Genomic DNA, 26,783 nt, shown 5'->3' on the forward strand with positions numbered 1-26,783 from the left:
TGTGTAGGAGTTGATTGAGCCATGTTGTGTTCCTACCATGCTATGCCTGCTATTGCTTAGAGTTGTGTCAGGTCTGGTTCATTGGGAATGAATTGGAGTGTTACGATATGTTCTGATGTTGAGAGTGAAGTGTGTGAACACGATTTGGTAAAGGTAGCGGTGAGAGGCCATGTAGGAGTACATGGTGGGTTGTCTCACTGGAACCGTCCTTAAGCACCGAGTTCTATGTATGTTGTCCAATGACTCGATACTACCACACATTGGGCTCCGGGCGCTCCAAGCCCTCTCGACTTATTAACCGACTTGATCTCTGTCCAGGAGTCGCAACTAGTTTCTGGTGTTTGTAGGTAGTGCTATTTTTCTACCAAGTGGCACCCGGCAGGGTGGGCTTGGGACAGACTAGGCACACGTGGCCTGGTGTACCGAGTGGCACCCGGATGGTGGGCTCGGGAACCTTGCACACATCGTTTGGGGCCGTGAGCGACACCCCGGCCGGATCTCCTTGCGGATGGAACCCGAATAGGCGATAAACCTGGATTAGAGTCTTGTGTGGTTAGTCAGGTCGTGGCCGACACCCTCGCCAGGCTTCCGCTTGAAGGTTGCCGAGATACATGACGTGTACATGGCGGTAAGTGGCGAGAGCGTGTGTGAAGAAGTACACCCCTGCAGGGTTAACATGATCTATTCGAATAGCCGGGTCCGCAGTTATGGACTTCTTGGATACTTACATGGTACATAGACAACTTGAAGTGGATACTCTAAAATGCTCAAGACAAGTGTGAGTGCTATGGATGACCTTCTCGTAGGGAGACGGGGATGAATCCATAGTAGTGTATTGTGTGGTGATTAGTGGACTCGTGTGCGCCATATCACCTCAAGAGTTTCTGGTAGTCGTAGAACAGGATAGCCACAGAGTCAAAGCTGGCTTGCTGCAACTAAACCCCACATTACCCTCTTGATACAAATGCATGTATGATAGGATCTGATGTAAGTCTTGCTGAGTACCTTTGTACTCATGTTGCTTTATTTATGTTTTTGCAGCGGAGACTTCGGTCTTATTAGTGTTCTCGTGGACTTCGACTAGTAGCTAGTCCCTCAGCTACGATCTTGATCGGACGTTGTAGATAATCAGGCTTTCAGCCTTTTTGATTTATAGATGTCTGTACTCAGACATGTAATGCTTCCGTTTGTTGCTTGATTGCTCTGAATGTTGGGTCATGTGACCCCTGTTTGTAATAAATGCTATGATGGCTCTTCTGAGCCCTTATCTATATGAGTTGTTGAGTTATGCTGTGATGCCATGTTGTACAACACATACTTGCATGTTATGCGTACGTGTAATGTGTATTGCTATGTGTGGGATCTGACTATCTAGTTGTTTATCCTTAGTAGTCTCTCTTACCGGGAAATGTCTCCTAGTGCTTCCACTGAGCCCTGGTAGCTTGCTACTGCTCCGGAACACTTAGGCTGGCCGGCATGTGTCCTTCTTCGATCCTGTGTCTGTCCCTTCGGGGAAATGTCACGCGATGAATACCGGAGTCCTGCTAGCCCGCTACAGCCCGGTTCACCGGAGTCCTGTTAGCCCAGTGCTACAGCCTGGATTCACTCGCTGATGACCGACACGTTCGATGCTGGGTCATGGATGCATGTACCTGTAAGTTAGTGCCACTTTGGGTTTACGACTAGCCATGTCAGCCCGGGCTCCTTATCATATGGATGCTAGCGACACTGTCATATCCGTGTGCCAAAAGGCGCAAACGGTCCTGGGCAAAGGTAAGGCGACACCCGTGGGGATACCGTGCGTGAGGCCGCAAAGTGATATGAGGTGCTACATGCTAGATCGATGTGGCATTGAGTCGGGGTCCTGACAGCGCGGTATCAGAGCCTGACTGCCTGTAGGATTACCAAGCCAAACTGGTCGAAGTTGAGTCTAGAAATTCTTTAGTTATGTAAGGGAATTGATTGTGGGAAGGAACGTAAGGCTCTTTTACTCCTTTACCTCATGGCCTTCTGATCTGAGTCGTCCTATCTTTCCTACGGGGTTAAGGAACTAGGCTTTCTCTTCCGTCTATCAGGATCACGTGTTACTACTCTGTAGTCCCATAGCATTGGTTGATCAGAGTCATACCCCAGTTTTCGAGTACTTCCGGTGTAGTCTGTTTAGCACTATCTCAGAACCTTGAGTGATGATGATGAGTATGTTACCACCCCATTTTTAGTAGGATGTCTCATTCTGAGCATTTTACTGCCGTTATGCTGCCGGAATTTCCCTAGGAGTTCGAGAGATACTAATTCCTTGTCCTACATTCTACAGTCTATAGTTGATGCTGACTCCGTCCCTGGTTTCGTTTCTCAGGATGTCATCAAGTTCTATTTTTCGTAGCCAGAACCATGGAGATGGTAGGGATGAGGATCCTCCCGACCCGCCTTCGTTGACAGAGTTCATGTTAGAAATGGAGAGGAACAAGCGTGAGTCTAACCGCTTGTTGGCATGTATCGAGGAGAACACCGCACATCAGTCCAATAAGTTTGCGACCATTCATGACTTCATTCGCTTGCACCCACCCACCTTTCATCATTCCATCGAGCCACTCGATGCAGATGACTGGCTCCGTAGCATCACTCATAAGCTGCGTTCCGCGAACGTAGCTGAAGATGACAAGGTCACCTATGCCACATACCACCTGGAAGGTCCTGCTAGTCTTTGGTGGCAGAACTATGAGGCTATGCTTCCAGCTGGCCAGATTCCTACCTGGAGAGATTTCACTGAGGCTTTTCGCGAGCATCACATTCCCCAGGCCCTCATTGATCGCAAGAGAGAAGAGTTCTGTAGTTTCACCCAGAATAAGATGGCTGTTGATGCTTACAGCCGAGAGTTTGAGAACCTCGCTCGCTATGCCACCGAAGAAGTGTCCACGGACGCCAAGAAGCAAGCTAGGTTCCGGAAGGGTCTCAACCCCAAGTTGCGTCGTGATCTCCACCTACATCATTGTGATACATTCCAAGCTCTTGTGAATAAGGCCATCAATGCAGAGACAGCTCAGCTCACTTACGAGGAGTCTCGTAAGCACAACCGTGATTTGGGATCTTCCTCTGGCTCTAGTTCCCAGAAGCGCCGGATTTGGGTTCCAAACTCCGCTCTTCCTTCCGGTTATACACCGAGGTCATCTCATGTGGTGCCTTCCCCAGCTCAGTCATATGTTCCACCCAGGCCTACTGGTAGACCGCTTGTCAGTGCGGGTCCACGTCCAACCTCAGGGACTTGCTTCACATGCGGGAAGCCAGGACACTATGCACGTGACTGTTCTCAAACTAGTTATGCTCCACCCAAGGCCGAGAAGACTGTTGGCTGTGTTAAGCCATCACGCAAGATGATCAGTGTCAAGTCAGCCCCCACTGAACATGGACGTGTGCATCACGTCTCAGCTAAAGACGCTCATGATGATCCGGATGTCGTTCTTGGTACACTCCTTGTCAATTGTCACCCAGCATCAGTTCTATTCGATACTGGAGCATCTCACTCCTTCATTTCTGAAGGCTATGCTCGTTTGCACGACATATCATTTTGTGATATGCCAACTCCGCTTGAAATCCAAACCCCAGGGTCTAGATGGCAGACCACCAGAATCAACTATGGTAATGAAATCCTTGTTGATAGACTTGTATTCCTTGCATCACTTGTAGCCCTCAAGTCCTCAGATATTAACATCATCTTGGGAATGGACTGGATGACAGCTCATCATGCCAAGATTGATTATCACACAAGATCTGTTCAGCTTACACACCCATCTGGCAAGATAGTCACTGTCTCCACTAGAGTTGCAAAGCGTCAGCTCTATTCTCTTAATGCCAGCCCTCTTCCAGACCTTGAAGATATCCCGGTAGTCCGTGACTTTCCGGATGTCTTTCCAGAGGAACTGCCAGGTGTTCCACCTGACAGAGATGTAGAGTTCGTCATAGATCTTATCCCAGGAACTGCTCCAATCTCTAGGAGACCCTACAAGATGGCACCCTTAGAACTAGCCGAGCTTAAGAAACAACTTGATGAGTCCTTGCAAAAAGGTTTCATCCGTCCTAGTTCTTCTCCTTGGGCTTGCCCCGTCCTCTTTGTTAAGAAGAAGGATGGTACGGACCGGATGGTTGTAGATTATCGTCCCGTTAATTTGGTCACGATAAAGAACAAGTATCCGCTCCCCAGGATCAACGACCTGTATGATCAGCTCGCTGGATCCTCAGTCTTCTCCAAGATGGATTTGAGGTTAGGCTACCACCAAATCAAGATCAGAAACGGGGGCATCCCTAAAACGGCTTTTGTCACTCGTTATGGCCAGTACGAGTACACCGTCATGTCCTTTGGTCTAACCAATGCTCCAGCTACTTTCTCTTGCTTGATGAACTCGATCTTCATGGAGTACTTAGATAAGTTCGTCGTGGTTTACCTCGATGATATTCTTATTTACTCGAAGAACGAGGAAGAGCATGCCGAACATCTTAGACTTGTTTTAGAAAAACTCAGAGAGCACCACCTTTATGCCAAGTTCTCCAAGTGTGAATTTTGGTTGCCAGAAGTGACCTACCTAGGCCACGTAATCTCTGGTAAGGGCATTGCTGTTAATACCGAGAGAGTTCAGTCTGTTCTTGATTGGACTCCACCTGAAACCGTTAAACAAGTTAGGAGTTTCCTTGGTCTAGCCAGCTATTGTCGCCGCTTTGTTGAAAATTTCTCCAAAGTAGCCAAACCCCTCACGGAACTTCTCAAGAAAGATAAAAAGTTCGAGTGGTCCCCACAGTGTGAGTACAGTTTTCAGGAACTGAAAAGATGCCTGACTTCTGCTCCCATACTTGTGCCTCCGGATTTCACAAAGGACTTTATTATCTATTGTGACGCCTCACGACAGGGACTAGGTTGCATTCTTATGCAAGATCGTCATGTGATTGCCTATGCATCTCGACAGTTGCATCCACATGAGGATAATTATCCTACACATGATCTAGAGCTTGGAGTCGTAGTCTATGCACTCAAGACCTGGCGACATTACCTTCTTGGTAAACGTTGCGAGATCTACACCGATCACCAGAGTCTCAAGTATATCTTCACCCAACCGGATCTGAACCTTAGGCAAAGACGTTGGTTGGAGTTAATCACAGATTATGATCTAGGGATTACCTACACCCCAGGCAAAGCCAATGTCATGGCTGATGCCCTAAGCCGTAAATCCTATTGCAACAATCTCATGTTGCAGCAAGGCCAACCACTTCTCCATGAGGAATTCTGTAAGCTTAATCTTCACATTGCTCCTCACGGATTCCTTTCTACCTTGGTGGCGAAACCTGATCTTGAAGATCGGATTGTCGCTGCTCAAAAGCAAGACACAGGAATTTCTCGGATCAAGAGAAACATTAAGAAGGGAGTTGGTGGATGTTTCTCTATGGATGATCGTGGTGTTGTTTTCTTTGAGAATCGCTTGGTGGTTCCCAAGAATCAACATCTGCGACAATTAATTCTTAAGGAGGCGCATGAATCTCCTCTCACGATTCATCCCGATAGTACTAAGATGTATCAGGACCTATGCCAGAGGTTCTGGTGGACTAGGATGAAGAGAGAAATCGCTAAGTTCATTGCTAAATGTGACGTTTGTCGTCGCGTTAAGGCAGAGCATCAAAGACCTGGTGGCACCCTTCAGCCTTTAGCTATTCCTGAATGGAAACGGGATAAAGTTGGTATGGACTTCATCACCGGCTTTCCCAGGACCAAGAGAGGGAATAACGCTATCTTCGTAGTCGTTGATCGTCTTTCCAAAGTGGCTCACTTCCTTCCTGTTCGAGAGAGTATTACTGCTAGTCAGCTTGCTGACTTATACATTTCTCGAATAGTATCACTCCATGGTGTTCCACTGGAGATCAATTCAGACCGTGGCAGTCTTTTCACTTCTCATTTCTGGGAGAGTTTCCAAACTGCCATGGGAACCCATCTTTCCTTCAGTACCGCTTTCCACCCTCAGTCGAGTGGTCAGGTGGAACGGGTCAATCAAATTCTCGAAGACATGCTCAGAGCTTGCGTTATCTCATTCGGTATGGATTGGGAGAAATGTCTTCCTTTTGCCGAGTTTGCTTATAACAATAGCTATCAATCCAGCCTCAAGAAAGCTCCTTTTGAGGTTCTCTATGGACGAAGATGTCGAACACCTTTGAACTGGTCAGAAACCGGTGAAAGACAATTCTTTGGACCGGATATGATCCAGGAGGCAGAAGAGCAAGTTCGCATCATTCGTGAGAATTTGAAAACAGCCCAGTCTCGTCAGAAGAGCCAGTACGATCGTCATCATAAGGATATGACTTATGAAATTGGCGACCAAGCTTACCTTTGGGTTACCCCTTTGAAGGGTACCCATCGTTTCGGTATCAAGGGCAAGTTGGCTCCTCGTTACATTGGTCCTTTTCGTATTCTCACTAAACGAGGAGAGGTTGCCTACCAATTGGAACTACCCCCACATCTTTCTCGAGTTCATGATGTCTTCCACGTCTCTCAACTCAGGCGTTGCTTCTCGGATCCTATCCGCGGAGTGGACCACGAAACGCTTGATCTCCAAGATAACCTCACATACCGAGAGTACCCGGTTCGCATTCTTGATCAAGCAGAGCGTGTCACTCGACGTCAGAACATCAAGTTTCTCAAAGTTCAGTGGTCTCATCATTCCGAGAGAGAAGCTACTTGGGAGCGAGAAGATCGTCTTCGACTGGAGTACCCCGCTTTCTTTCCGTCGACCCCTGAATCTCGAGACGAGATTCTTTCAAGTGGGGGCGAGTTGTCACATCCCTAGTCTGGTATGACTTAGTCTAGCTAGCCATTTGTGCATCATATTTAAATTTCATTTAAATTTGAAATGAGGATTGGTGGAACCCTCAGAATCATTTTTGAAAATGACCCAAATAAAAATTTCTCCAAAAGGGTCCAAGAAAATGCTCATGTTGCTCTCTGAAAATATTGGACAGAGATAAAAATCAAAACAATATTTTTAGGAGCTCATGGATAATTATTTTGGCCATTTGGATTAATTCGATAATTATTTGCTTTGGATATATATTATTATATATTTGAAATATATGTCCAAAGATTGTGCCTTTTGTTGAGGAGCTCTGGAATAATACCATTAGCCCCTACAAAAATTGGCATAAGCAAATAAAATGGTTTAGTATTTTTATTAAACCAAACAAATGTCAGAAAAAAATAGAAAAAGGGAAATAAAACAGGAAAACCTCACCTGTGCTTACCTGGGGCTCTCCCCTGCGCAGCCCAGCAGCAGCAGGCCGGCCCAGCCAGGAGGCGGCCCAGCCCGCCAGCTCCTCTGTCGTCTTCTCCCCCTCGCCCAAGCAGGTGCGTGCCCGCGCCACAGCCGGCCGCGGCCACGCGCCCGGCCACGCCACCTCCCTCCCTGCCTGCCTCTCCCCTCCTCGTCTGGATGCCTGGAACGACGCCACGCGCCGCCCCGGTCCTTTTCCCCTCTCTCTCGCTCTCCCTCCTCCCCTGGACATCTCCCTCTCCCCGCGCCCGAAGCGCTGCCGCCGCCGCAGCCCACCACCGACGCGCTCCCCGCCGTCCCCTCGCCCCTCAGTGGAGTCCACGAGCTCCGCCACAACCCCCTCCACCTCCTCGTCGAGCCACGAACCTCCGGACGGCCTCCATCGTCGCCACCGTCCTCGTCTTCAACCTCGGCCGTCCGAGATCGTCTTCGCCGCCCTGTTCTGCTCCGGCCTTCCCCGAGCAAGCTGACCAGCCCATCGACCTCCCCGTGAGCCTCTGCTTCGAACCCCTCTCCTCCTCCTCGCGATTACGCCGTCTAGGCCTCAGTCCCGCCATGGCCGAAGCTCGCCTCCGCTCGAGCTTGTCGCCGGCGTTGCTCCGGCGACCCTTTGGCCACGCTCGTGCACCTAGCACTCTCGCCGCACCTCGTAGTGCCCCGCTAGCGCTTTAGTTCGCGCATTTGCACGCTGCAGCCGCGCCCCCGAACACAGCCGAACTCCGGCGGCCGCAAAGCGTGGTCGCCGACGTCGTTCTCGGCCACCCCAGCTCTGGCCGAGGGCACTGCTCGACGCGCCGCATCGCCAGCTCTTCGAAGAGCCTAAACACGCCTCGAACGGAGCCCTGTGGGTGATTCCCGCGGCGTTCCGCCGTCTCGGGCCTCGCCGGCGGCTAAACGCCGGCGAGTTGACCGGGTTTGACCCCCCAGGGTCGCTGACTAGTGGGGCCAGGCCCTGCTAATTCTAGTTAAAAAAATAAACTAAACCTAACTAGCCACTAACACTGACCAGTGGGCCCGACCCCCCTAACCTTTTAATTAAACTAAATTAACCCCTGTTAACCCCCCTGTCACTGACGTGTGGGTCCCACACGTCAGATTTGACCTGGACAGCCGCGTTGACCCGCTGATGTAGTGATGACGTCATGCTGACGCAATTATATATTTTCTGGAATTAAAATAATTCAGAAAATCCAGAAAATGATTTAAACTTCAAAAATTCATAGAAATTCAACCGTAGCTCAGATTGAAATAATTTATATATGAAAAATTATCAGAAAAATGCAATCTTTCCATCTGTACTAGTTTCATGCATGACAAACCAACTTATACATGCTGAATATGAGAAAACACATTATGGCATATTAAGAGACATATTTTCGGAGTTGCATTTGAACCTTTTGTTCAAATGGACTTCATTCAATTGAATACTAGTTGCATTAGCTCAAACAGCATCACATCTACATGCCATGCTCATGCATCATATTGTTGCATATGATTGTGTATTGATTGCCGGCACCGTTCCTTCTCGATAGGTCCTGCTCCGGAGTCGTTCCAGAGTACCTGTCTGTGAAGCAGTGCCTCCCTTGTTGATTTACCAGGCAAGCAAACCCCCTTGTTCATTTCGATAAAACCCTACTCTCTCGCTCCTGCTCTCAGTTATTGCATTAGGACAACAACGATTCATCTGCTACTTTGTGCTGCGGTAGTTGAACCCATTCCTCTGCATGACCTGTCATTGCCACAGTAAATAGTTGAAACCCACTAGCATGTGTAGGAGTTGATTGAAGCCACTGATGTGTTCCTACCATGCTATGCCTGCTATTGCTTAGAGTTGTGTCAGGTCTGATTCATTGGGAATGAATTGGAGTGTCACGATATGTTCTGATGCTGAGAGTTAAGTGTGTGAACACGATTTGGTAAAGGTAGCGGTGAGAGGCCATGTAGGAGTACATGGTGGGTTGTCTCACTGGAACCGTCCTTAAGCACCGAGTTCTATGTATGTTGTCCAATGACTCGATACTACCACACATTGGGCTCCGGGCGCTCCAAGCCCTCTCGACTTATTAACCAACTTGATCTCTGTCCAGGAGTCGCAACTAGTTTCTGGTGTTTGTAGGTAGTGCTATTTTTCTACCAAGTGGCACCCGGCAGGGTGGGCTTGGGACAGACTAGGCACACGTGGCCTGGTGTACCGAGTGGCACCCGGATGGTGGGCTCGGGAACCCTGCACACATCGTTTGGGGCCGTGAGCGACACCCCGGCCGGATCTCCTTGCGGATGGAACCCGAATAGGCGATAAACCTGGATTAGAGTCTTGTGTGGTTAGTCAGGTCGTGGCCGACACCCTCGCCAGGCTTCCGCTTGAAGGTTGCCGAGATACATGACGTGTACATGGCGGTAAGTGGCGAGAGCGTGTGTGAAGAAGTACACCCCTGCAGGGTTAACATGATCTATTCGAATAGCCGGGTCCGCAGTTATGGACTTCTTGGATACTTACATGGTACATAGACAACTTGAAGTGGATACTCTAAAATGCTCAAGACAAGTGTGAGTGCTATGGATGACCTTCTCGTAGGGAGACGGGGATGAATCCATAGTAGTGTATTGTGTGGTGATTAGTGGACTCGTGTGCGCCATATCACCTCAAGAGTTTCTGGTAGTCGTAGAACAGGATAGCCACAGAGTCAAAGCTGGCTTGCTGCAACTAAACCCCACATTACCCTCTTGATACAAATGCATGTATGATAGGATCTGATGTAAGTCTTGCTGAGTACCTTTGTACTCATGTTGCTTTATTTATGTTTTTGCAGCGGAGACTTCGGTCTTATTAGTGTTCTCGTGGACTTCGACTAGTAGCTAGTCCCTCAGCTACGATCTTGATCGGACGTTGTAGATAGTCAGGCTTTCAGCCTTTTTGATTTATAGATGTCTGTACTCAGACATGTAATGCTTCCGTTTGTTGCTTGATTGCTCTGAATGTTGGGTCATGTGACCCCTGTTTGTAATAAATGCTATGATGGCTCTTCTGAGCCCTTATCTATATGAGTTGTTGAGTTATGCTGTGATGCCATGTTGTACAACACATACTTGCATGTTATGCGTACGTGTAATGTGTATTGCTATGTGTGGGATCTGACTATCTAGTTGTTTATCCTTAGTAGTCTCTCTTACCGGGAAATGTCTCCTAGTGCTTCCACTGAGCCCTGGTAGCTTGCTACTGCTCCGGAACACTTAGGCTGGCCGGCATGTGTCCTTCTTCGATCCTGTGTCTGTCCCTTCGGGGAAATGTCACGCGATGAATACCGGAGTCCTGCTAGCCCGCTACAGCCCGGTTCACCGGAGTCCTGTTAGCCCAGTGCTACAACCTGGATTCACTCGCTGATGACCGACACGTTCGATGCTGGGTCATGGATGCATGTACCTGTAAGTTAGTGCCACTTTGGGTTTACGACTAGCCATGTCAGCCCGGGCTCCTTATCATATGGATGCTAGCGACACTGTCATATCCGTGTGCCAAAAGGCGCAAACGTTCCCGGGCAAAGGTAAGGCGACACCCGTGGGGATACCGTGCGTGAGGCCGCAAAGTGATATGAGGTGCTACATGCTAGATCGATGTGGCATTGAGTCAGGGTCCTGACAAGACATGACCGAGACACCTCTCCAGTCAATAACCAATAGCGGAACCTGGATGCTCATATTGGTTCCCACATATTCTACGAAGATCTTTATCGGTCAAACCGTTATGACAACATACATTATTCCCTTTGTCATCGGTATGTTACTTGCCCGAGATTCGATCATCGGTATCTTCATACCTAGTTCAATCTCGTTACCGGCAAGTCTCTTTACTCATTCTGTAATGCATCATCCTGCAACTAACTCATTAGTCACATTGCTTGCAAGGCTTATCATGATGTGCATTACCGAGAGGCCCCAAAGATACCTCTCTGATACTCGGAGTGATAAATCCTAATCTCGATCTATGCCAACCCAACAAACACCTTCGGACATACCTGTAGAGCATCTTTATAATCACCCAGTTATGTTGTGACGTTTGATAGCACACAAGGTATTCCTCTGGTATCCGGGAGTTGCATAGTATCATAGTCAAAGGAATATGTATAAGTCATGAAGAAAACAATAGCAATAAATTTTAACGACCATTATGCTAAGCTAACAGATGGGTCTTGTCCATCACATCATTCTCCTAATGATGTGATCCCGTTCATCAAATGACAACACATGTCTATGGTTAGGAAACTTAACCATCTTTGATTAACGAGCTAGTCTAGTAGAGGCTTACTAGGGACATTGTGTTTTGTCTATGTATCCACACATGTATAAAGTTTCCGGTTAATACAATTCTAGAATGAATAATAAACATTTATTATGATATAAGGAAATATAAAATAACAATTGTATTATTGCCTCTAGGGCATCTTTCCTTCAGTTACAGATACCCACCGAGGACCAGCGCGACACTGGCGCGGTAGTACTGTCGGAGTGGTACTGCCGGCACAAGTAAGCAGTACTACCATGAATTGCAGGTGGGATAACCGAAACTCCCATGATAGTACATGCGACACAAAAGTGGAAGTACCACACAAGCGGTACTACCGGCAATTACAGAAGGGCAACAAAGACCCTCATGGTAGTATGCTCGGCACTCAAGCAGAAGTACCGCACAAATGGTACTACCGTGCGAGACAGGGGTACTACCGGTAATTACCAGAGGGCAACAGAGACCCTCACGATAGTGGACATGGTACAACCATGGAAGTACCACACAAGCGGTACTACCGTGGATACCAGTGGTACTACCGCTTGGTAAAAGGGTGTAAGGACAGAACACAACAGAAGAAATGCTACAAGGTTGAGGAAGGCAGCGTGGGTGCATACAGGTTGTGTACGCGTTGAATCCACCCATACATTTCACTGTGGATCCCATTTTAATAGTACGGATTTTCTACTACTCAAATAAAAAAGCGAAAATCCGTCTTCGCTCTTTTCCTAATAAAGGGGAATAAAACTGTCTCGTACCATCGGTATGAATGACTAAAATGCTCAATGCGTACAACTAGTCCATAAAATACATTGTTATCAACAACAATACTAATTAGAAAGAGACATGCCCTTTCACCCGCCATTGGAGAGAGAGAACAAGAGGAGAAAGAGTGAGACCGGTCCGACTCATCTCGGTCGACTCAAAGTCATTCGTCCGACCGAGCCTTAACGACCATTATCCACCCATCCTCATGATTGTTGCCACGTCAAAACATGGCTCTACACACGCTAGTGCTTTCTGTCAAAGATAAATTCTGCGTTTGGTGCTTTTTGCTAGCTGCTATCATTGTGATTTCTTTTCTTCTAATAACGCCTATATTACAGTGGTTTTAAGGCATGTCCAAAGCTGACCGGCATATGATTACGGTATATGTCTGTTTTTATGTTCAGACATGGTCCACAGACATAATGTGGGAGAGAGTCATCCAACCCTTTTCACAAAAGGCCTATTAACTTGGTCGACTAAGACTTAACGAAGTCTAAGTCGAGTGACGTCAGCGTAATTGTGGTGCTGCAAGCGACATGGCTAAATGCTGCAAATGGTGATGAAAATTGTTGCGACATTACTGCAAGCAATGGAAACATTTGCTAATTTCGTTCTGACTAAAAATTCTACAACCGTCAAAGAAGGATGTTGCAACCGGTGAGATGACGTGCTACAATAAATGAGGGAGGACATGCTACAACTAGCAAGACAGATGTTGCAACTGGCAAGAAAAAAATGTTGCAAACGATGGGACAAAATGCTGCAAGGTCGACTCAGACCTCTTTAAATCTCAGTCGACTGAGTTTTAGCAAGTTCGTTTCATAAATTAATCCTTATTTATCGGCTTGGGAGGAGAGAGAGGAAGGGACCATGCATGTGCAGAAAGAAAAAAGGAGAAGGACCACGTGCTAACTTTTTGTTGCTTAAGTAGATGTTCGGATACCGGTATAACTCCCCATGGGGTTTTCATTGGATGACAAAAGTTGACACAAACGATTCAGACACTACAACCCACACATATACCGAAGTTGAAGGGTCTCCTTTGAAGACGGCCTTATGCATTTCACTCTTTTCAACTGAGTTGCTACAGTGGTGTTGGCCTGGATGGTTTTTCTCCACTAGAGGCAAGCCGTTCAGCTCCCACCACCACGCTCACCACAAGGCTCAACCGAGCCACCACCAGCTCTCATAGTGGCATCGGATCGGAACCAGGGCCCACGCGGCCAACCTCACTAACTACAAAAGCCAACCCCATCGCCACCGGCTCGCTGCTAAGAACACACTCCCGCCCCACCCCCACCCCCACCGACAGCAGCAATGAAGGCCCTCACCGGCGACAGCAACGCCTCCGCGCCGCTTCTGCTGGCGACTAAGATCAGCATCCCCGCCTCCTCCACGGGCGGGGCCGCGGAGGCCGCGCTCCTCGGGAAGGGGCGGTACAAGGTGTGGGCCCTCGCCGCCATCGCGCTCCTCGCGCTCTGGTCCATGTCGGCCGCCTCCGTCTCCCTCCGCTGGTCAGCCGGCGACCTAGCAGCCGCTGTCTCAGGGGACCTCGACGCGCCACTCCGTGACGATCTCGATTCCCTCGTAAGATTTTTTTTTGCTTTTGTTCGTTTCGCAGTTCGCACCCCCTCCGTATTCTTACCTGCCAAGTGCTTGATGTATGGTCTGTTCGTACGCGCAAGCTCAAATGTGTGTTTCACAACAAGGACTGCCCGTGAAGAATCTCTTCTTGTATCCGGATCAGGAGGCCCTTTAGATAAGGCATCCGGATTGTTGCGCTATCCACATTTCTTTGGAAAACAAATCCGCTTATATTTTAATGTCTGACGAATGCCACAATTTTATTGCTACATTTTTGCAAATCACAATCTCGCCAGGAACTAAAGAGATGGCCTAAGTTCTCTAACTCAAGAGCATTTCTTAGAACACGTAGTTGCTCCTATACGTTCCTTAATTATTTTCGGAAACACTAACGCCCACACGTGTGGAACGTCTCCAACTCGCCCACACGCCTGGATCGTCGTTGGTTGTTTTTTGCACGAATCCTGACACCAAAAGATGGATTTGGTGTGCCACGTAGGACAAGCCCGGTGTGTGGTGTGTAGGTAGTTTGCCTGCGCGCTGTTTCTCCCTCGGACGAGACCGGTTGCGAGTCGGGGCGTGCGGTGGAACTGCTGTCGCGCCCGCACGCCGCGCACGACTTCTGTTCCCCATCTCCCATGACTGCCCTTTTTCTCACTCTCCCACACCGAGTTGTCATTTGCCATGTTTTCTGCAGGGTACATGGCAACTGCCCTATTTGTGATTGTAAGCAGATGGCAACTCTCTTTACCCCGAACATGTTATTGTTGCCACGTCTGTTTTTGTAGCGCTAAATGGCAACTGTCCAGTGCTAGTGCGTGGCAACTGCCCTATTTGTGATTATAAGCAGATGGCAACTCTCTTTACCCCGAACATGTTATTGTTGACGCGTCTGTTTTGTAGCGCTACATGGCAACTGTCTAGTGTTAGTAGGTGGCAACTCCTAAAGATACCACCGTCGCCCACATGCCCGTCTCCTCTCCCACACACCAAAAGCTATCAGTTGCCATGTGATTTTGCAGGGTACATGGCAACTGCCCTAGTGTGCTTGTAAGCAGATGGCAACTCTCTCTTTTACCCGAACATGTTTTTTGCCATGTTTTTGTAGTGCTACATGGCAACTGTCTAGTGTTAGTAGGTGGCAAATCCTAAATTTTTCAAATCATGGCAACTGTAGTAGACCAGACCATACATGGCAACAGCTACAGTTGCCCAAAAATGGCATCCGACACTTGACCTGAGATGGCAACTGCAGTTGAGCAACCATGGCAATTGTAGTTGTCAGACATGGCAACTACAGTTAAACAAACATGGAAGAGGGTTCGGACCATGGCAATCGCGGCGGGACGCGTGGTTACTGCCACGCGGGGCGTGTGGCTCGCAGGCGGGGAGGGGCGAGGGCCGAGACGGGTCGTGCGGGCCGTGAGGTCGCTCGCACGGACGTGCTAGTGCGGGCGATTGCGCCGCACACCGAACGTGCGGGCTGTGGTGGGGTGCGCGCGGACGTGCTCGTGCGGGCGGGCCTGTGTCGATGCCACACGGGGCGTGCGGCACATACCCCCTAGATGCCACACGTGTGGCAGTTATTGTCGTCCATTATTTTTTGAACTTTTTTTGCGATGTTTTTTTCTCTTCTCTTATTCAACTTAAGTGTAGCCACAAACTAAACACCCCCAAATTTTGCGCACCAAAAAATTCTTATCATTTGAGAAGGTGCTCATTGTATTGATAGTTGGCATTGGAAAGCATAACACTATAGTTGTTTGGTTATTGGATTCTGAATGAAAATAGGCTTGTTATAACTGAGCAGGAGATGGAGGAAAGGGAGAAATTAGTTGGTCGGATGTGGGACATGTACACATGCACCAGCGATGAGGTACGCCTTCCACGGTTCTGGCAGGAAGCATTCGAGGCTGCATATGAGGAGCTTGCTGGTGATGATATGCAGGTCTGCGACACGGCCATCTCTGAGATTGCTCGAATGTCAGCCCACAGACTTGAGCTTGAGCAGCCTGTGAATGCGAACGAGGTATGTTCAGAGCATCATAGTTCAAAACAGAGTACTATTATGTTTATTCTTGTTAATACAGACCTACGTTCCCCCTCTTATGTTGTAAATAGTTCGTGTATTCTTGTTCACTTTACTTTGTAAGCATTCGTCAGATCTTGGACCCAATTGGTCATAATTTCTTAGTATGACTGATTGCCAATTTTCTACTATATTGATCTTACAATGCTCAAATCAGTGATAGGTGATCCATATGAATACATGGGTACCTCATATTATTCTTGAAAAATAATGTTTGGCACAGGCGACATGTTCAACAGTTAGGTGTGGCGGAGATGCGTATGTTGAGATGGATGTGTGGCCACACGAGGAAGGATCGAGTCCGGAATGATGATATACGAGATAGAGTTGGGATAGCACCAATTGAGGAGAAGTTTGTCCAACATCGTTTGAGATGGTTTGGGCATATTCAGCGCAGGCCTCCAGAAGCTCCAGTGCATAGCGGACGGCTAAAGCGTGCGGAGAATGTCAAGAGAGGGCGGGGTCGACCGATTTTGACATGGGAGGAGTCCGTTAAGAGAGACCTGAAGGATTGGAGTATCGACAAAGAGCTAGCTATGGACAGGGGTGCGTGGAAGCTTGCTATCCATGTGCCAGAGCCATGAGTTGGTTGCGAGATCTTATGGGTTTCACCTCTAGCCTACCCCAACTTGTTTGGGACTAAAGGCTTTGTTGTTGTGTTGTTGTTGTATAGGCGTAACAACACAGTTTGCACCTATATATGATCATTAGTTGTTGTCCATACATTTATCTAAGTTAAGCATGACATGCTAATTTTGGCACAAGGTATTTTTCATTGTAGCAATTCTCATGAAAAGCTTCGGTAAGTTCATCATTCAAAATTGTTAGATTTGCATATAATTTCTTGTAAGCTAGCATGTGGTACATTTTCTTTACAGCTGTGGATTGCATGTATGGAATATTAGAATGTGAGGAGGAAACATATTCTTTCATATATTCCTTTTATGCATAACACATAAGGGATGATAAGTTTTAGCTATGGACAAGACTCCGCAGGACAGCCTGAGCAAATAACTTCTTAAAGTCACAGTACAGAACTTCAAAATATAATGCTTTGGAAGTTATGCTTTGCATTTCCTGCTCAGCTCCAAATTGCTGATTCTTTTGTGAAGTAATTCTTTCAGCAAAGCACCCAACATTTTGGTGAACTTCAGAAAAACATCATAAAACGGAGAATTATGGAGAATAGCATTTACATTAACTTGCCGCCCACCAAAGTTATAAATTGATCACTTTTCCCTGCTTGTACATTATTGCATTTTGGTGCTAACCTGCCCGCTTTTTGAGACAGTCACAGAACATCACTCTTGTCATTTACAAAAAAAAAAACCTCTGTTTTTGCCTTGAACATAGTGCAAGGATATGGCAAATTTATCATTTCTGGTTATGATACCCTGTGAGCTTGAGGTCAAGCTTCACACACGAAACATCCATATAAACACAACATATGGTCACCAGAAACATGTGATGGTGCTTCACACCACAGCCACAATGTGGCTTCGCATTGCTTTTAATCCCTCCCAAAAGAAGCTACAGTAAAACCGTCACTGTAATTTTAATACTCCCTCCGATCCATACTAATTGACGCTGCTTTAGTACAACTTTGTGGGTCAGAGGGAGTACTATTTGCCGTAGTTGTTCCTGCTTAATGTTTACGATTTGATTTTCCCACCTAACCAGATTGCAAGTCATTCTGGTAGTTTTGTTTCTGCTGAGCTTATTTTCCCTTTTGACTCGAATACGCACGAGTGTGCGTACTATATATTACTTATTTTCCCTTTTGGAATACATCACCTCTATCTGCTTAGCAGGATTACAAAACAAACCTAGTTAGCTCTGCAACCATTCTTGATGAAGTTGTCTTTGAATATATGAAATGTGAAAATGATATCAATGTGCAGCGAGATGTGAATTGTGATGTATGATCTAGAAGAATTTTGGCAACTCAGCAAATTGTGTAGCAACTGCAAACATAAACCCGAGCTTCTCAAAATAGTGTCTTGTTTCCAGAGGACCAGCCTGTTAACCGCCAAACTTGCATTTATGCTTATCATTGAAGTTTCCAGACGACTAGCCCATTTGCTACCTGGAACTGTTAGGTATCTAGCATGGTTTTCTTATTCTGTCACTATTTGCAGGAAGAGGGCAAGGTAAGCATCAGGAATAATGATCATGGCAGAGTGAAGCAGTAGCTTCAAAACTGAAGATCTATAACGGTTGCGGACAACAGATATCAGCAGCTGAGCTTCGAAGCTTTGATGTAAACTGAAATTTTCTGTATGGGAGGGCAATCAAAAGCTTGCCATGATGCAAAGTTTTAACTTCCCCGCAGTAAAGCATTGTATTATACTTGTATTATTCATAGGTCCTGATTAGAAATGCCATGCCATTTGCTATATGTAGTAACGTGGAATAGTAGCAAGATCATGCTGTTTTTGTTTGAAAAAACATGGTTGTTTTTTCTTTGAGTATACTAGCCAGCACCACGGTAATAGTAGCTGATGTTGAGGCAGCTCGTCAAGTCCTGCCCAAACACGAGGCAGCAGCGCTTCCCCATGGAGGCGGCCGCCGCCTCGCCGCCGCGGCACTGGTCCGCGGGCGGCACGAAGCACCGCGGGTGCACGTCCACCCGGCACGTCCCGCACCGGTACCTCCACGCCACATCGAGGCCGCGCACATAGACGCCGGCGCGGCGCCGCCATCCGACTTCTTGACGAGCCACGCGTCGTGGCCGCAGGGGTGCGCCGCGGCCGGACCCCGCGCCACGGGCGGCAGGCGGACGCAGAGCGGGTGCACCACGACTGTCGCGGAAGCGCACCCACCGGCGCTGCAGCCGTAGCACGCGCCCTTCACGTCCTCCCCGCACACCTCGCACCTGACGTTGCCGTCGCCAGCGCTCTCGCGCCGTTTCAGCCTGTGCTGGGAGTGGACGATGGACTTGAGCGTCCTGGGGAAGCTGCGCGCGCATACCTCGTGGAGCTTGAAGCCACAGACGGGGTGGCCGCACAGGTACCGGGGCCCGGCGCCGGCGACCAGACAGCCGTCGCAGGTGAACTCGCCGTCGTCATCAGCGTCCGCTGGGAGCAGCCGGTGGCTGCCGTGGGCGACGGACCTCCTCCTGCTACACATCCCTTCCAATAATGCAACGAATACTCCACTGCTACTGAGCTTATTTAAAGTAGACCAATCTATGGCTTGTGGGGACAGCAGCTGTTTTGAAATGTAAACCTTGTGGAAATTACTTGTACTCCACTAGCCAATCGCGCATGGATTGAATTGTCCGTTTCTTGGAAATAACACTTGAATCATCAACAAGTGGCCACGAGACAACGGACCGCATGTTCATGGGTAATGCGAGACGACTTGGACTACAAGGGCATCTACAACCCATTCGGCAAATTTAAAGCTCTAAATGTTGTTCTCCTGGAAGACCACACTTTTCATATATAAACCTTCATATCCATGTAAATTTGATTCTAAAAAAACATGTAAATTTATGCATGTCCATTATATAGCACAAATCATCGTCACTTAAATAATTCGACAAAACAGAGTAAACCATGCTTCAACAATTCAACACATGCCAAAATAAAATTCAACAATTTATACATACATAGATTTGCGATACATGAATGAATTAAACGCCTCCATTGTTGTGCTTGTTAGTCCTCTTCTTTATGTTGATCAACCATTTCTTGTCTGCATCATCTAAGAGGCTAGAGTCTTTTAATATGATCTTCGACTCCTCCGTTTCTCTCACAAGTCTCAATTTCTCTCTCCTGAGCTCAATTCCTTGCAATGTCGCTGCCTTTTTAAGCTCTTGTTTTGCATATTCTCTCACTTCTCCAAGTCTATTCTCTCCCTCCCAATGTTCAACTTCTCTTTCACCCTCTTTCAGTCAAACTTCATCACCTCGCGTTGCACACCTATGAAGAGCTTGTACCTCTCCTCCTTCTTCACCTCCTTGGAGGAAAAAATGCCCGTCCATATGGTAGACATTTTGATTGCAACGCCATCACGTGTGTCCCTCTCCTTCTCCCAGTTGTTTCTCGTCATCTATCGGTTTCTCTTTTGCATGATAGCTTGTACGTCCGCCGCTCCACTTTTCTCTTTTTTCGCGATCCAGTCCAATTGATTAATGGGAGCTAGGGTCATTGTTTCTCTTCATCTTCTTGGGGCCAATTTTGAGCATCTCAATGATGGTTTGCCACTTTGGTTTCCCATTTTGTTTCAATCTACAATGAGACAAAGTGAATGGCTTGCGCTTAGTTTGTTGGTACAAACTCGTCGCCAAAGTTGCATGGCTTTGGGATCCAATGCCACTTTGGTTCCAGCCAACCACTTGTATATAGTAAAATAACAAACTTGTTGACGCTCTCATGGAAGGTGCACCATCTATGTTGGAGAATCCCTCATTGCGGGTGGTATGGGTGGTATGAATAGGGTTTGGCTCCACGTAGTGCTTTTGCTGATGATGGTAGAGTTTATAGTATTTTTTGCCAATATTTGATGCTCTTTTGCCTAGTTCCATATATTGGATCAATGCTTGTGGCCAACCAAGATTCAACCAACACCATATCTTCAAAGGTGCGAATGTCATACATCTTGGCTTAACTACCTTTTTGTTTTTAGTGTGCGACGTTTGCCCGACTTCAAACAAAGGAGAATGGGTATTCCTCAAGTCAAAATGCATAGGCTCTTGGCCATCATTGATCATGTTTAGCATGAATTCATCCTACAATATGCATATGCATTGCAATTGAACTACCACCCCTAGATTGATCCAATGGTATGTGCAGCAAATGAAGCAATTAATGCAAATGTCATATGGGGCAAAGAATGTACCAGAACTTGGTCGAGAGTATTGTCAAACAGAAGGTGGGCATGCTCGGTGCTAGCATTGCCCGATGTTGTCCATTGCCTTTAAAGTTGCGGCGGTTCATGCACCGTCTCCTCAACGGCTACATCTCCTGGGAAGCCATCCGGGATGCCTGGTCGCTAGGAGGCCGGAACAGACTCGAGTAGTGTCGAGGTTTCTTCCTTCTCGCGGCCACGACGAACAAATCGATGGCAGTCACTAGTCCGGACGCACCCAAGCCCATGTCCTCATAATCGGTCATCTCTGCACCACCTCTTTCTCTAGTTGTCTTCTCTGTCGCTTCCTAATCATGCTGCGTCCTTCGCCGCCCCCTACGAGAGCGACGTTCTCTACCTTAAAGCTGACCCCCACGGGCTCCATTGAGGACATCATCCATGATGAAGGTGGGGCGGGGTATTCAGCGGTCGCATCTACGATGGAGGAGGGCGGCGACGCAGACGGGAAGAAAGGGTGGAGGTGGGCGTCAGCTCGAACATAGAAAAATGGAGAAGCGCGTGGGAGGTGTGCAGTCGATTTGGTGGACTTCATCAATTTGGAGAGGATTTGGGATGGGTCCCAGCTATCGGATTTGACATGCGGACATGTTCGGGCATTCTCATATCTGCCCCACATATGGAGGGTGACGGATAGCCCAGGCGTATAGGGATGGTTTGAGGGTTCCGGATGGTTTGAGGTTTCCGGTTGGGTGGCATTTTTGTGACCCGTCATTTACCGAGCAATCCGCCCAGACATATAGGGAGGGTTTGAGGTGTCCGTTTGTAGATGCTCTACAAAAGACTTGGAATAACAATGCAAATCATTACCACCTTCGGGGTTTCAAATTTCTAAACAATGATTAAGACAAATTATATGTGGGTTATATGACAACACATATATGTGAATAATTCGAACTCTTGCCATTCACCTACAGGTGAGTGGAGTTAGGGAATGGAATGCATGAGAGAAAATATCTCTCTATAACTTCATTGATTTGGAACCCGTCTTAAAGGCTTCCACATAATCATTTTATCTTGATAAAGTACACAATCTGAGAAGAAGTATTTAGTTGTTCTACAACATATTGTAAGCCAGAATATCTAGATTTCCGTTAATGAAAAGAACAATCAAGATTCTAAGGTTATTATCAAAGTGATGAATGGAGAAGGTAGTTGCATTATCAAGAAATTATCACCAAGGAATATTTGCATCGATTATTCATGAAAATTTCCATGCCCTCACACTCTCTGTCTCTTTTTCATGAAACCTAATCATTAACAGATCTGGGATTAGGGAATGTTTACTGAACAATCAAAGAAAAATTTGGAAGTTCAAACAAGAACCAATTGTGAAAAGGACATGTTGCAATATACTAATGGAGTATAATATTTCAAAAATTGCACAATATCTTCAACTCATCCTGGAAATGCATCTAGACATCTCATATGAAATAACTGCTTATTCGAGGCTATGGTATTTAAACATCATATATGAAAAACAATGAGGTTTCGTTTTAAAATCTTTTGGCTAGCAAACGTTGAAAAATAGCAGCAGGACATTAAAGATCATAAGAGGAAAACATATCTTTATAACCAAACTATTCATCCTTTTCTTTTCAATATATATATGCAGAGCTGAATCATAGATGGGGCAATAACCTTCCAATCTCCAAAACATGGTGTGAAGTTCATTAGTCATTTAGAGAACACAAAAAATCTAGCCAAAGTCACATACAAAAGTGTAGTATGAAAAAATCAATATGGTATACTTTATTGTACCCTTCATGAGCAAACCAAGGATATCGAGGAACTGAAAAGCAATATAGAAATATGTTGATACACATCATCTCCAAGTGAAAGTGCAAAGTAAATAAATTGTTATAGCATAATTAAAACTTAATGACATAGATAAGAAAAACATGAGTAGATGAACAAGCGATCAAAGTTACAGCCAGTAAATCCATGCATTCCAAAACCGAAGTTGTTGGAATTCACCTAAGGGTTGGGTCCAATTCATTGACATCATTATGATCTGCCTCCTTGACGTGGGCCTAAATGCCTCACGTGTCCTTGATTGCCCGTCCTTGCAGCAACTACGGCATATCATGAATATGGCCATGAGGTGTCAACCGGAATTTGACGGGAGTGTGGAGTAACGTGCTAGACAACAAAAAAAGCATGTTAGACAATCACACCCACGAACATTATGAAGTAGCAGAAGCAGTGTAGAGATTGGTGAAGCTCAACGATTCCCGCAACTAGGTTATACCTCCGAGCTACGACAAATTCTTCGAGATGATACACTGATCTAGAGTTGAAGTAGATGACCTTTTCAAGGTATCCGCGTGTTTTGAACTAATTATCTGGCAGCACTCATTTAGGAAGATCTCTGAGAAAATAGAGAGAGAGAGAGAGAGAGAGAGAGAGAGAGAGAGAGAGATTAGCTTAGCGACATTCAAGAATAACTAGAAGTCTATTCTAGTTAGACCAAAGGAGAGACTAGAGCGCGTAGCTAAGCGGATGCTCCTTTAAAGAATTGATGTGCTCCTCCACTATAATGCCCACGATGCGGCTATATCTCTCACGTGTCGAAGCACGACTTAGAGGCATAACCGCATTGTAAGCAATGTCGCAAGTGAGGTAATCTTCACACAACCCATGTAATGAATAAGACAAGAGGTACATAGTTGGCTTACAATCGCCACGTCACACAATAGCATAAATAACATTACATTCATCCAGATACAATCAAGGTCCGACTACGGAACCAAAATAAAGACAACCACAAAATGCAACAAAGTCCCAGATTGCCCCAACTGGGCTCCACTACTGATCGTCTGGAAAGGAAACGTAGTATCGTCCTGAGTCCTCATCGAACTCCCACATGAGCTCAGTCGAATCTCCTAGAGCGGTATCATCGGTCCCTGCATCTGGTTTTGGAAGGAATCAGTGAGTCAGGGGGACTCAGCAATCTCACACCCTCGCGATCAAGACTATTTAAGCTTATAGGTAGGGTAAAAGGTATGAGGTGGAGCTGCAGCAAGCACTAGCATATATGGTGGCTAACATACGCAAATGAGAGCGAAAAGAGAAGGCAAGGCACGGTCGAGAAACTATGATCAAGAAGTGATCCTAGAACAACCTACGTTCAAACATAACACGAGACTGTGTTCTCTTCCCGGACTCCGCCGAAAAGAGACCATCACGGCCACACACTCTGTTGATTCATTTTAATTAAGTTAAGTTTCTGGTTTTCTACAACCGGACATTAACAAATTCTCATCTACCCATAAACGTGGGCACGACTTTCGAAAGTTCAAAACCCTGCAGGGGTGTCCCAACTTAGCCCATCACAAGCTCTCACGGTCAACGAAGGATATTCCTTCTCCCAAGATAATCCGATCAGACTCGGAATCCCGGTTACAAGACATCTCGACAATGGTAAAACAAGTCCAGCAAGACCACCCGTTGTGCCGACAAATCCCGATAGGAGCTGCACATATCTCGTTCTCAGGGCACACCGGATAAGCTAAGCATACGGGAGCCAACGTAACCCAAGTTGCCAAGGGACGGCCCCGCACGGTGCTCTAGGTTGGACCAACACTCAGAGGAGCACTGGCCCGAGGGTTTAAATAAAGATGACCCTTGAGTCCGCGAAACCCAAGGGAAAAGGCTAGGTGGCAAATGGTAAAACCAAGGTTGGGCCATGCTGGAGGAGTTTTATTCAAGGCGAACTGTCAAGGGGTTCCCATTATAACCCAACCGTGTAAGGAACGCAAAATCAAGGAACATAACACCGGTATGACGGAAACTAGGGCGGCAAGAGTGGAACAAAACACCAGGCATAAGGCCGAGCCTTCCATCCTTTTACCAAGTGTATAGATGCATTAAAGTAGACAAGATATAATAATGATATCCCAACAATAAACATGTTCCAACAAGGAACAAACTCCAATCTTCACCTGCAACTAGCAACGCTATAAGAGGGGCTGAGCAAAGCGGTAACATAGCCAAACAACGGTTTGCTAGGACAAGGTGGGTTAGAGGTTTGACATGACAATATAGGAGGCATGATAAGCAAGTGATAGGTATCATAGCATAGGCATAGCAAAAGAGCGAGCACCTAGCAAGCAAAGATAGAAGTGATTTCGAGGGTATGGTCATCTTGCCTGCAAAGTTCTCCGAGTTGACGTAAGCTTGATCCTCGTAAGCGTACTCAACGGGTTCCTCGATCACGTACTCGTCTCCCGGCTCTACCCAAAGCAAGAACACAAGCAAAGGGAGACACAATCAACCACGTGCAATGCACAAGCAACATGATGCAAAACATGGCATGATATGCGGGATGTGATATGCGATGCATATGCATGCTTCGGAAAGGAAAGATTGAACCTGGCCTCTACTTGGAAAACCAAGAGTGCCACTGGAAAGATGAGTTGATTTCGGTCGAAATCGATATAAAGATCACCGGAATCGGATGCACGGTTTGCAAATGGCAAGCAAAACAAATATGGCACCGATCTGCAATTAACAGCACGAGGCCATCTAAATGCATCAAGAACAACAAGCTATTGCACTCTAACATAACAACAAAGCACATGTAGTGATCCACTCAAGATGATTGACAAAAGATGAACACTGAGCTACGGCTAATTCACACAATAGCAGATTCAAACAAGCATGGCAAAAGTGCAAAAGATAACAGGTTACAGACTTAGAGAAAATAACATGTCAGGAATTTAACATCAGGAAGCAATGTTTAGATCAAGATAACAACATGCTACAGGAACATATCATGGCAAAGCAAGGCATGGCATGAAGCTACTCAAAGTATACAACAAAAGTCCCTTACTGACCATAAGCCAAAAGGGATCAGAAAATACAATGGCAACCATGTGAACATAGCAACTTTCGTTAACAGATTCAGACTTAGTAGAAAACTGGAACATGGCAAAAACAGATTCACGTAGGCATGTTTACGAGCTCGATGCACTCACCACAAAGCATGGCATGACAAACTAAGCATACACACAGCAAGTAGACATGGCATAGAAGCTAAACATGGCAAGAACAACCTCATAGCATGCATGGATCAACTACAACAACCTCGGCAAAATTGCTTAACATGTAAACAATCTGCCAGGAACATTTTATAGCAAAAGTAGAGCTTGATTGAGTCAAGCTAGGGTGCTCAATAATTGCAAACAAAGACATGGATGGATAGAGCACAGCAATATCTACAAAACATCCTTACTGAACCTGCTCAAAAGAGGCATGTATCACTCTGTAGCAATAAGAATACATGGCATAAAAATATTATCAGGGAAAAGACTTAGAAAATTTCTAAGTCTCTGAAATCAGCAACATTACGAGAGCTACTTTGCATGCTTGTGCTAGTCACCACAGAGATCACAAAAATATATGGCATACACCCCTGTAAAGATGGCATGACATACTTCAAAACACATGTAGGGCTCAAGTTCATAGGAGGCACACATTAATCATGGCAAAAATGACAAATGTCCAATTACTGATAAGAATCTAAAACTAACATTGCATAGAACTCTTGCAACAGTATTTAGGGCATCAAGATGAGCTTATATAAATATGGTGCAATGGAATGAAATGAAGTACTCGTCAAGGCGAACAATTTGATATGCTACACGCCCAAAACGGAGCCACAGATGTAAAGTTATGATGCGATGAAAAACGCTAAAAATTACTGGGACTGAGGCAAAAGTCAACCGTCTCAGATCTAGGGTTCGTCCGGGCACGCGAACCGAGGACGACCGAGATCTTGCCGGAATCACTATAGATGGCCGGAGGAGACGGGGGTAGCCGGATCCGGCAACACGGGGCTTGTCGGTGGCCGGACTTGGCGAGGACGGCGATGGCGGCGGCGGCG

At 46.6% G+C, this 26,783-nt stretch overlaps 1 protein-coding gene and 1 pseudogene across 2 annotated transcripts; one reads left to right on the plus strand and one right to left on the minus strand.

Annotated features, from left to right (window-relative positions):
* The first annotated feature begins 13,610 nt into the window (after positions 1-13,610).
* LOC119355538 lies at positions 13,611-18,422 on the plus strand. Of its 2 annotated transcripts, XM_037622357.1 has the most exons (4): positions 13,611-13,938; positions 15,746-15,811; positions 15,884-15,964; positions 18,163-18,422. In XM_037622357.1, exons 1-4 carry the CDS (start codon positions 13,669-13,671, stop codon positions 18,214-18,216), a joined length of 471 nt encoding a protein of 156 aa, XP_037478254.1. In that variant the 5' UTR covers positions 13,611-13,668; the 3' UTR covers positions 18,217-18,422. The 2 variants fall into 2 exon arrangements, with proteins under 2 accessions (XP_037478254.1, XP_037478253.1); XM_037622356.1 differs by having other exon boundaries at positions 13,618-13,938; positions 15,746-15,964.
* A 49-nt stretch (positions 18,423-18,471) lies between these two features.
* LOC119355537 lies at positions 18,472-19,153 on the minus strand (annotated as a pseudogene).
* Between the last annotated feature and the right edge of the window lie 7,630 nt (positions 19,154-26,783).

The sequence above is a fragment of the Triticum dicoccoides genome, chromosome 2A, assembly GCF_002162155.2.
Source record: "Triticum dicoccoides isolate Atlit2015 ecotype Zavitan chromosome 2A, WEW_v2.0, whole genome shotgun sequence".
NCBI classification, from domain to species: domain Eukaryota; kingdom Viridiplantae; phylum Streptophyta; class Magnoliopsida; order Poales; family Poaceae; genus Triticum; species Triticum dicoccoides.

What these genes read in the sequence shown, in the direction of transcription:
- LOC119355538 (XM_037622356.1), top strand. Translation starts at nt 13,669, where the DNA reads ATGAAGGCCCTCACCGGCGACAGCAACGCCTCCGCGCCGCTTCTGCTG. An exon ending in GTGACGATCTCGATTCCCTC is followed by an intron (nt 13,939 to 15,745) that starts GTAAGATTTTTT and finishes ATAACTGAGCAG; the next exon opens with GAGATGGAGGAAAGGGAGAA. An exon ending in AGCCTGTGAATGCGAACGAG is followed by an intron (nt 15,965 to 18,162) that starts GTATGTTCAGAG and finishes CACTATTTGCAG; the next exon opens with GAAGAGGGCAAGGTAAGCAT.